Source organism: Pteropus alecto, unplaced genomic scaffold, assembly GCF_000325575.1.
Source record: "Pteropus alecto unplaced genomic scaffold, ASM32557v1 scaffold98, whole genome shotgun sequence".
Taxonomy (NCBI): domain Eukaryota; kingdom Metazoa; phylum Chordata; class Mammalia; order Chiroptera; family Pteropodidae; genus Pteropus; species Pteropus alecto.
In genome coordinates, this window is record NW_006443570.1 from 13,564,377 (window position 1) to 13,576,689 (window position 12,313).

The following is a 12,313-nucleotide window of genomic DNA, read 5'->3' on the forward strand; positions in this document are numbered from 1 at the left end:
TTTAATCTTTGAAGCATAAGATATATCAAGAATTATCTGTTCTACAAAATATTGAAAAGAGCGTTGGTGGTATAGTGGTGCCCATAGCTGCCTTCCAAAATATTCAAAGGAATGTGTGTGGATGTGATATAAGAAATAGATTTTGGTCTTTGTCTCAGGCTCCTGGCTACAGCTCCTAAAACCTTTGTAATTTCCTTGGCAATTAAAGGTGCTACGAGCATCTTTTGTCTTTGGTCATTGACCCCTGTTTCTGACACAGAGCTCCTAAATCCCTTGGAGTTTCTTGATAGGAGAGTCTTTTTTTCTTATGAAACAACTCTTGGTGGGCTCCTGGATGGCTTCGGGATGGGGACTGGTCAGCAGAAAAAACAAGCTACGACTACAAGTAGAACTTTCAGCCTCACCACCATCCTCCTTGGGGGAAAAGAGGCTGAAAATTGAGTTAATAATTTATGCCTACATGAAGAAGCCTCCATAAAAATCCCTGAACTATGGAGTTCACAGAGAACTTTCAGGTTGGTAAACATTCACATGCCAGGTGGGTGATGCACCCCAAATTTATGAGGACAAAAGCTCCTGCAGCAAGGACCCTTCTGGACTTCCCTTGATATATCTTTTCATCTATATCCTTTATTATATAGTAAACCAGTAAAAATGTTTTCTGAGTTCTGTGAGCTGTTCTAGCAAATTATCAAACCTGTGGAGGGGACTGTAGGAACCCTGATTTTTCACCAGTTGGTCAGACGTGTATATGACAATCTGTGACTTACAATTGGTGTCTGAAACGGGGGCAGTCTTGTGAGACTGGGCCCTTAGTTTGTAAAATCTGATAACTACAGGTAGTGTCATGACTGAATTGTAGGACACCCAGTTGGTGTCCGCAGAAAACTGAATTGCTTGGTGTAGGAAAACCCACACATCTGGCAACACAGTATTGTGTGAGTAAAGGAATAGTGTTTTCCTTTTAGTGGACATAGTTAAGGAATGGCAAAGTTAAATACCTTATATCCACAGACTAAAATACTCAAGAATGAGGGGGCTCTGTGATGTACTGATATGGAAAAAGGGGCTCTGTGATGTACTGATATGGAAAAATCTTCAAGATTTAATATTGAGATAAACAAACTTTATAGTTGCATGTCCATGCATAGATTATCACTGAAGGAACATACAAACTGGGGATTGATTTCAAAATGGCTGCCTTGGGGTCTGATGTGGGTTTTTCATTATGTACCAATTTATACATCATGAATTTTCCATCACTTATTATACAACTGATCTGTTACATAAAGCAAATAAAATTTAAATAAAAATAGAAACAGTAAAACAATTGTGATTGCGTTAATATCAACTCTTTAAAGAACAGGCCTAAACATAGCCCTGGGAACACATACAGAAAAGAGCTAATTTTAGCATTTGCAGTTATATGTTTCAAAAATAAAAATGTTTCCAGTATTAGATAACTATTAGTACGGTATGCAATTGGACTCTATTGCACTAAAAATATGATCTAGGAAAGAATGCTGTGGCATTTTTGCATTAAAAAGTGATTGAAAAAATTGAGATTACTTAATCCCTTACTCTAATGAAATGGAAATTATAATTGCATGTATAGGACTATTGTCTTTACAACCACTGGCAGAAAAAGTGAAAAGTAACTAAATGGATTTTCCTTTCTTTAATATATTCAGATTTGAATTCCTATTTGGTGTAACTAACATGGTATCACTGGACTAAAAGATGAAAAACCTCTTCACAATAAATTGATTCCAAAAGTGTCTGCTAGTTGCTATGTCTCTATCTGGGAAAGATCTGAAAAACAAACTCCTCAGTATCCTAAAATCCTCTTTAAAATCTAGCCACAATTAATGTTTTACCCAGACCACTGATTCTCAATAAATCCTCTTATGAAAAATTAGATGCTTCCAATTGTGTAGTACATAGTTTTATAGGTGCATAATCAATGCTGAATGTATGAATCAACACTTTGATCTCTCAATGAGCAGTCTTGTTTCTAATAAGTTAATAAGTTTTACAAATTTCTCGAATTCACCACACCAAAATGACATACTCTTAGCATTTTAGTATTAGTTCTTTTTAGTTTTTTCCTATATTACCAAAGTACACAGTTTTATTCATTTTCGATTACTACTTATTTCATCACTCATAAGCCATAACTGACCTAGATATTTCGCCTGTTTTGATGTATTCTAAATTAAAAGTCGAGTGAAAAAATGAACATTACATGTATTTTAAATTGTTACTGTAAAAGCATGATCATGCCACGAGTTTAAATCATTAAAACCAACAAAAACCAGCAATGTCATGAACAGTTCACTGATTTATTAGATGAACAAACATATACCCATATAATCAATGAAAACTGTATGATATATAAAATAATTTAAGAAATGTTGGGAATTAGCAGCACCATCCATTATTGAAATAGCAAGAAAAACTTCACAGATTTTATGCAAACACTAGAGGGAGTAACTACTTTAAGACCTAGTAATGCCACTGAATGTCTGGGATGATTAAGAAGGGCATCTTTTTAGGGAAATATACCTCCTCCTACTCCAAAGATTTGGTGAGGATATCTGATGATTAATGTTTTAGGAAAATGTTACAGAAATCAGAGACTGCATAGTATTTTAATTAGGACAAGGAGACTAAATACCCAGCTACTTGAGCATGGCTCACCACTTCTGCTTCTATGAAAAATTTAGTTCTGAATTATGAAATTAGAAATAAAAAATAATTTTTAAAAGACACTAGTTGTCTCTAAGAAACATTAAGTGGAACACAGGTCACTATGAAAATACATCACTTTTCCAGTTTGCTTAATAATTTACTTTAAAAAGTTGTGTAGTTTTCATCACAAGTGACTATACAAATTTAAGCATTTTTAAAAGCTTAAAAGTATTTCTAAAATCTAATAGTCTTTTGATTTTTTTTAACCTTTAGCCCTGTTGTTACATTTACTGTGTATCAGACACTGAGTTTGTGTAAAGGATACAAATTTACACACATTTTACAGCAACTTATACCCTAACATCTATAAAATTCACATTTATAATACAAGGAAGTACAAGTCCAGGATAAAACTGCTGAATCCTAAAAAGTCAAACTATACTATTTTTATTTTGTCCCTTTAAAAAAAGTTCAACTTCGGCACCAACTTCAAAAAGCCTTCATATCCTAAATTTGGGGGAAAAAAAACATTTTCCAAATATAGTTCAGCAAACACAAACAGTTTTTCTATGTTGGTGAAGTAAAGGACTTCCAATTTTCTTCTGGCCCCTAAGTCTGCGTCGCATGGTAAGTTTAACAGAGTTCTTTCGCTGTGAGGTTGTGGGGAGGCTTGCCGGCTGAGTACTACTACCTCGACTTAAACCATTTCGTCTATACCTCTTCATAAGAGGGCCAGAGTTGGATTCTTCTAATGTCCTTTTAAAGTTTGCTGGAGGGGTTCTTTCAACTTCTTGGGCTTTCATTTGACCTGGAGTTGAAATCTTTAAATTTTTTTGGTCCATGATGGTGTTTGTTGAATTGGTAGGCACAAGCCCAACTGACAAGCTATTATTCAAAGAATCATGTATCCTTAAAGTCAGGGCTTTAGTGCAATTTTCTTCGAGTGGTTCTGGATCTTTTGAAGGTATGATTGCAGCCTGGACACTCCCTCGAGCTATCTCAGCTGGGACTTCTAAACAATTCTCTGAGAAGGCATTACTACGAACAAGGGCAGGTATATGGTCCTTAGAGTTCAGCTTTGGCCATGGGTCCTCCTCCAGCAACTGAAAAACAAAAAGATAAACCAAATAAGAAATAATTTTTCCAAGAATTCAGCTTAAACATTGGGAAAGTGGGGTTTCATTAGACTAAATGACAAATTTGGTGGGTTTTTTAAATTTCCTATTTTCTATAGTTTAATTTCTGAATATTTAGTAGTGTGGAAAATGTGAAGTACAATATTAAAGCAACTATGTCATAAGGAAACAGGCCGTTGCTTTGCTAGACACTGTTCTGTGATTTGAGAAAAGCAGGATATATGAATATGGCTGGATAATTCTCAAAGAAATAAATGAAAATCATATGGAAACTTTCAAGTATTGTTTTTTAAAAAAGTGTCACAGGTGATTCTGATATGCACCACTCCTTTAGCTGTAATGCTCTAGATCTTCATACTCAGGATATCCTCCCATCTCCAGACAGATAAGAACATTCTTACAAACTCAATTTTCCACAATAATAATAATTTATAAAATCATTGTCTTAATAGTTTCTCAAGGACAGAGTTTAAGCATAAATAGTAACTCTCCTCCAACTATATAACATTTCCCTCAATCATTTTCTCTTAATAACTTTAATAAGTTATTAAAATATTAATATATTCCAAAAAGGCTAAGTAAACCCTTTTATAGAAATGGTAAGGACATATTATCTGGTCTTCTTCTGATATAAAATCCTCTAGGAATAAACACCTTTTAAAAAAGTGCTATATAAAAGCATATTAATAAAAGTTTCCTTTAATGTTCCTAGAATTAAAAGGGAAATTGAAGCCATCTAAAAGCATTTCAATCTAACCATAAACACAAACATGCTTTATTGAAAAAAATATATTGACCTTAGATCCAATGGAGACTAGAAATAAGAAACCCTAGTTCCTAATTTGGTACTGCCTCAAATAGATTGCTTCTTTTTTTTTTAATAAGAATATACTCTTTCTGGGATCATTGGTTTAGTTAGTTAGTTAGTTTACACTGCATAGTTTATTGAAAGCCCAATTCTTCTTATCTCTTTTAATACTGACTAGATGGTGGGCAGCTACCTTAATTCAAAGTACCAGTGTTGAGACAGGATAACAGGACAGTCTCTGTTCTAGAATATTTACATATGGATTTCAACAATATCAACAAGAGTCATATGTGAGTTTATCTCTCTGCATTAGGTTGATTACAGTGCCCACCCTGGTCACAAGCATGTTCTGGCTGATCACAGAAAACTATATCTAGTCATAAGTAATTGGTGACCAAGAGTATCATTAAAAACACGAAAAGGATTTGCAACAAGACCAGGCAGCAGATTAAGTTCTGTAGACAAAAGGCTACATACTACCAAATAATCATGCCACTAATTTAGGCACAATAAGAAAAAGGTACTAATCAAGCCATTTATAGGAAAATGCTCTAGTTTGTATAACAAAGTTAGACATTAGATGGAATTCTTTTATAAAAAAAAAAACAATGGGACAATTTCAGAGTTAACACAATTTATTGTAATTTCTGTTGTGCTGTGTCTTTTTAAATTCACAGATTATTATTCTGACACTACAGGTGCGCTGGCTTTTCTTCCCCCACTTTTTCCTTTTCCTTTTCTTTTTATTGGCATTCTGTGGGAATACATTGCATCTGTTAGCACAGGCAACTGCTTGGGTTTCTTAGGTTCATCCCAGATTAATTACTTGTACTGCTAAGCCTTCTTATATGTTCATAAAGCTTTTGTGATGTTGAGAGATCACCTCCTAAAAGTACATACTTTAGAAGTTTCACTGCTTTGTTGCTCCATCTATTGATCCAACATTAAACAACTAATTACAAATTGTGCTTAGGTAACAACTGAAACTGTATTAATTTTCTGAAAGATATCTCTTCCTAATTCCTCCTTCCTATAGCTTGTGGCCTGTAAAAAGCAGCTAAATTTAGGTCTTGCCCCAAGCAAAGGACAGAAAAAGAAATGTGTGCCATAGTAATATCACTTAAACAGAGTTATTTTCTACTTTGTCTTTTCCAAAACAAAGATCTAACTATGATTCACATTAGGATTCACCAGAAGCTGACAAGTCTATAGACAGATAAACCTAGTTTCAAATGCCTAGTCTAAATGTGAGTAAGTCTTAAAACCTATTCAAAATTAACCAAATGTCATTATATGTATCTAGATGTTACTGAACATGGGATTGCTATAACAATGAAATAAATCAGAGATAATTGGGATACTCACAGTTAAGTCAATTAAGATATAAACACGATTTCTTAAGCAGAATTAATTAGCCTTTATTTACTTGTTAGGTTAGAGCCAACAATACTAATTATTCTGAAGGGCTCTAAATATTTTCCCATATTTGGGTAGAGCCAATTGTTTCACAACCATGCCTACATGTACATTAGTGCACACATAAATCTCTTTATCTTTACTTTAGTACTATTATATCATTACTTCTCAGAACTTTAGAAATAATTTTAAAACATTTTAAGTGCAATTCATGTACAATCTTACTAATGTCAATCAGCAGACTGCAATAATTTTTACTTGAGATCAATATTAAGAATATTTATTCCTATCAAAATATCCTGTCCCCTCTCCTTAACTCCACCCTAGTGCCTCCTCTATTCTGCCTTAAAGTCAGTTATTCAAATACGAATACATTAGGGAACATTACAGTAATGAATAAATTCAAATTCAGAAATAGGCAAATACTCAAATGAACAAGAGCTCCTTCACAACTCTGAATAGAGAAAGAAGAGACTTTAAAAGGTATTAATCTGCATTATTATTCAAGGGTTTTCAAAGAAAACTTTGACAAGAAATTTTTAAAGAAAATATAAGATATTAATATACCAATTTCTAAATAAAAAATCCATGTAAGAAAAATTAAGTTTCCATATATGTGTGTGTGTGTGTGTGTGTGTGTGTGTGTGTGTGTGTGTGTGTGTGTGTGTGTATGTGTGTGAAGTAAAAGAAAACAGGGCAGTAAATTTCCAAGTACTGAACACAGGATTGGAATACCCAAAATTAATTAAATTCTTTGTACTGTGTAGCTTTGAAAACCTTAAAAAAATTGCCTGAGCAAATGACATATTTCCCATTTTAACGGTTAGTCTTCTGAAAGCATTCTCAGAAGGTCAAATATATCAAAGCAGTTATTAATACTACTAATTTTTAGTAGGAAACAAACGGAGTGAAATCAGAAAAAGGAAAATATGGTACAATTAATTTCAAAGCATATCTTAAACTCATTCAATATTAATATGGACAAGAAATAGGAATGAAGTTTCTTGTCCACGTTAAGAGACAACCAATTCTAAGGCTTAATATCCTAAGGTCCAGTTCAGTTTTGAAGCTGTATGATCTTATTCGAACTGTTTAATCTCTGAATCTTATTATCTATAAAATGGAATAACATCTGCGATATCTGCCTTTCTGGGTTATAAGGTTTAAATGAAAAATATATGAAAGTGCTTCACAAACTTTTAAATGATTAAAATGTTGATAGGGTTAGAAGGGGATCACTAAGTTCCAAATGTTATTAATATTCTTCAGGGACCATATCTAGTCGCCTCTCAATTAGATGTTGTACACAGCTGGGATTCAAAAGAGTACTGACCAATGTGAAGATGGCTCACTGATAATTACACGACAAAGATTCGTCACTTTCTTGAACTTAGTTCTAATCTAAAATCCTATTATATAAGGAATCTGAAAACTGTATTCAGGCAACACTAACCAAAGAAAATCTATAGAAACAACTTAAATACTATAGAACTGTATACCTTGACTGGTGGTGTAGAACTTGGGGAAGTAGTCGTCATGCAGGTTTCTTGACTGTTATAGGAAGGGCTGTCAGTCAGGTTCAGATAGAGCTCATCTTCATCAGTGAAATTTCCCTGACTGTCCACTCCTGGAGAGATGCAGATTACTATGGCACTAGTATTATCTGCTCGAAGCATACGCTGCCTCCAGCGGCCTAGTGCCCGATTCACAAGCATTTTGGCACAAGATTGTCCATGCTCACCCTGTATTTAAAAAGAAGAAAGGTAACAACTCAAATTATGTCACCACTACACCTATATCGAATTAAAAATTAGGTGTTTATGGCCTAAATTAATTAAATGTCCAAAATTTCCAACATTATCCACAGAGCCCAAAACTATGTTAAAATAATACTACTCTAAATTTTAAAAAATAATAAAACAAGACCTTATCCTGTGGTTTAATTTCACCTGTATTTTTATAGATAAAAAAAATTTTAATTGTATAGATAAAAAAGTTTCACAAATGAGATAATCAAGCATGAGAAAAAAACTCATTGCAAAGGGCCAATTTCCTCCTAAAATAAGAGCTTCTGCAAATCAAAAACAATGACCCAAACTAAAAATTGTCAAAGGACATGAACAAAATTCAGAGACAACGAAATATAAATGACTCTAAAACATATATATAAAAATGGTCACTGTCACTCATATGAGGAAAAAAGCAACACAATAAGTAGTTATGGTATAGAGATCAAATACCTACCAATAGAGTTAAAAAAAAAAAAACTTCAATGACCTCATGTTATGCAATAAATGTGGCTTATAAGAAAACTTTCAGCACCACACATGGAATCAATAATTGCTAAGTTTCAGAGAACAGAAATGAAAATGTGCTCTAGAAAACAGGGCTACATGTTTTTAAAAGTACCTCTAGAAATAGCTGATGAAAATGAGTGGAAATGGTTGAGGAAAAAAAATGTAAAAATGTATCGTGAACTACAGTGAACTTCAAGTGGAAGAAAATTTAGTCGTTTTATGTAATGTGATAAAATATATTATCATACTCTAAATATAAAAATATTAATGTATTATAATATGCTATATAATGTACTACACAGTACTATATACACTATAAGCATTCTTTTAAAATATATATATATATAATGTATTATAAGTCATTTGGCTGTCATCTATATCCCTGAAATGTATATATTCAAATTGGATAAAGAACTTTTTTTTTCCCCATCCTTTCCTTCAAAAAATAGGGAATCACCTTTTCTTGGGGCTGTCTGATCTTAGGCATGCTACCATATTCCAACATATTGATGATGGCAAACTGCAAATAACTCTCCTCAGTTACTTTGTTTAAAACCTTAATATTAAGTCATCCTTGCATTCCCAAGATATCATTACTCTGTAATGATTTTTTTAACACTGCCATTTCCCCCTTCTCATGCAAAAAAAACATGCGCCTCACAATTGATGAAAGGCAGCTCTAATTTCTAATTCATAAATCTATCACATTCCCCAGTGCACATCTTTCATCACTCTCCAAACAACAGCTCAATGAGAACTCACTCAAGGATTCCTTTACCTTTCACTTTTTCAGTGTGCCTATTTCCTTTCCCAGAAAAGCCATAGAGAAAATAAATCTATATAAGTCATTTCCACTACCTTACTTGAAATTTTCCCTCCCTCAGCTTGGTTTCTGCTGATTTGTGCCCACCTAACATCATGTCCTTTTCTTCCACCATAAAGGCTCACTAGGTGATCTCATACATTGTCACAGCTTTACCTAACTCCCGTTAGCACTCAAATTAATATTTACAGGCTTCTCTCTCAAATATTTCTAACGACCACACAAAATATCTATCTAGATGAAACCCAGGTACCTCCAATTCAACATACCCACATCTGAACTCTAATTATCTCCCCTCTCCCCCTAAATAATGTGTTTCTTCTTGATAATAGCTACTAGGCACCCGTCAGAAATTTGGGTGTCAAATACATATATATATATATATACGTACATACGTACGTAGGTAGATAAAATCTACAAACAGCATACTGAATTTTCTTACTGAAGTTATTAGGATATTCTGGAACTTTATTTCATTTGACCATCTAGTCAATGGTTAATGTATAACTTTTTTTAATCTACCATTATTTTATCATGTCTTCAGTTTGGAAAAAAAAAACTTGTGGATCATGGTTTCCACTATGGATTAGTAATTAATCTGTTTCTACTGTTATACTGTTAGCTTCTTTCAAAATTATTTTAATCTTTTGGATGATTCTAAATGAATAGCCCAAACTTCATTAATAAACACAATTCTCTAAAAAAGAAAGCAATTTGGGTGTCATATTCTTCCTCCTTAAAAACCCAAATCTGTCAAGTCTACTACTCATGTATTTTTGTTCTTGTGTGTATATATTGTCGTTAATTTTAATGGTGCTGACATATTTTAGAGATCATGCTGGTAAAATGTCTTATTTGGAATATAACAGCAGCTTCCAAAGAGGAAGCCTAAAGATCCATTATTAAAAATCAAATCAGTTATGCTGGCAATAAGAATCAACATGTTAAGAGAAGTGGAAATAGACCTTCATCAAAATTCACCTTTTCTTGGGGATTCTTCATGAACCATCGCTGCCACCCATTCTTTTTCATCACCAACTCTGAATCAGTTTAATTTTGTTAAGGGGCTAGATGGTTTTCCTACACCTCCAAATAATTAGAATCCTCACATCCATTATCATTTACCCTCTATTTTGTATTATACCCTACAAATGGGTAAGCCTTCTAAAATGCAGCTTTTCAATAACTACTACCTGATTATAAAGACCTAACTTTATGACAAACCATTCAAAACCCTTTTGCCAGTTACATCAAGCTACTTTAAACCTTTTAAGTTACATGAAACTTTAATATGTCATATTTGTCTTTTCTCTTGCCTATCCCCTTGAGCCACTGATTCCAGTTATTTCCATGTGCTCTAAACTTTCATTCTATCAATATCCCTTATTTCTCTGTAATGTTAATCTTCCTCTTAAGACTACGACATCCCTTTCAAGACCTCATCGCATCAACTGAGACTCTTCATCCTTGAAGGTCACTAATAAAAGATCCTAACTATAAAACCCAAAACACTGTTCTCATCCATCTTCCTCTAGTTCTTTGCAGAATTTGACACTGTTGACTACTACCCCAAAACTCTTTCCAAAAAAAAAATCCAAAAAAACTCTCTTTCCTTGCCATCAACAATGCTACACTCTTCTAATTCTCCTTACTTTGTCATTTCTCAGAATAAAGAGAAAATCAATTTTCAAGCAAATCAGAAAGGAAAGAAAAGGATTTTCTCATTGATGGTTGTTTCTACGTTTGACATTGACTAAAAAAAAGATAAGTGACATAGTTACCATGTGACCCAACAATTTCATTCCTAGATATACACCTAAGAGAATTGAAAACATATCCACACAAAAACTTATACATCAATGTTCACAGCAGTGTCATTCATAATAGCTAAAAGTGGAAACAACTCAAATATCCATCAACTGATAAATAAATGGATAAATAAAATGCTGTATATCCATTAAGAAAAAATTATTCAGCTGTAAAAAGAAGTATAGACAGAAGCAACGTGGATGAACCCTGAAAACATGCTCAAGTGAAAGAAGTCAGAAACAAAAGACCACATATTGTATGATCTCATTTATATGAAATATCCAAAACAGGCAAATAGAGACAGAAAGATTAGTGATTGCCAGGGGATGGGGGTAGCAGGAGCTAGTGAATGACTGCTAATGGTTATAGGGTTTGTTTGGGGGGTGTGATGAAAACGTTCTGAAATTAGATAGTGGTGATGGTTACACAACTTTGAGAATATATGCTTTAAAAAGGTAAACTGGTCCACGGCCATGCCACCCTGAACAAGCCCGATCCCGTCTGATCTCGGAAACTAAGCAGGGTCAGGCCTGGTTAGTACTTGGATGAAAAATCATCTAGGAAGACCAGGTGCTGTAGGTGTAAAAAATACAAATTAAAAAAAAAAAGTAATGGATTGTAAGCTGACAAGGTCCTTGCAATCTGTGAGGTTAATCATGGGTTGCCTCACCTAAAAAAATAAAATAAAAAATAAAAAAATAAAAAGGTAAACTGTATGGCATGTGAATTTTAAAAGGACTGGTGAGGTTTCATAGGCCAGTAAGTCAGGGCTGTTCATAATAAAGTCTGCAGTTATGCTTTGTTATCTAGTTTCATTTATATATTTCCTGTCTCATTCCCCTAATGAGCTGCTAAATTTGTTTTACTTACTTCAAGAGTCAGGCAAATGCAAAAATCTACTTAAGGTGAACATCCTTACTTCATATCCAAGGCCTCTAACAAAATTACCAAATAATATCAAATTATTGAGTCACTTCTCACCATCAAGTACTTTTTCTCCTCTTGGTCCTGGCACATTGAGATGGCATCTTGAGGCGGAATCATATTCCAAAGTCCATCACTCCCCAAGATAATATACTTGTGCTTCTGGGGATCAAGAGTGTGGACACTTGTGTCTGGTTCAGGTGACACAACAAACTCACCACTGAAGAAATCATAGCTCCACAAATCACCTAGGGGCAAGGAAGCAAAAGAAAGAAGTATTATTTCCAAGCATAGTAGTATCGCATCAACAGATTAAAGGAAAAAATCTACATGTTCAATTCAATAGGTAGAGAAAAGTATTTGATGGCATTCAAAATCCATTCATGATACTAAAAAAAACTTCCTAGAA

General features: G+C 33.7%; 1 protein-coding gene and 1 pseudogene across 1 annotated transcript in view; one reads left to right on the top strand and one right to left on the bottom strand.

Annotated features, from left to right (window-relative positions):
• Positions 1 to 2,318: 2,318 nt before the first annotated feature.
• The window catches only part of PPM1D (protein phosphatase, Mg2+/Mn2+ dependent 1D), a 44,995-nt gene continuing 35,000 nt past the window's right edge, over positions 2,319 to 12,313 (bottom strand). Inside the window, exons 4-6 of the mRNA XM_006924909.3 lie at positions 11,962 to 12,152; positions 7,551 to 7,793; positions 2,319 to 3,794 (exon numbers count right to left, since the gene is read on the bottom strand). Coding sequence (XP_006924971.1) covers positions 3,237 to 3,794; positions 7,551 to 7,793; positions 11,962 to 12,152 — 992 coding nt within the window. The 3' untranslated portion in view covers positions 2,319 to 3,236. The remainder of the gene's footprint in view (positions 3,795 to 7,550; positions 7,794 to 11,961; positions 12,153 to 12,313) is intronic.
• Positions 11,444 to 11,562, top strand: LOC112473270 (annotated as a pseudogene).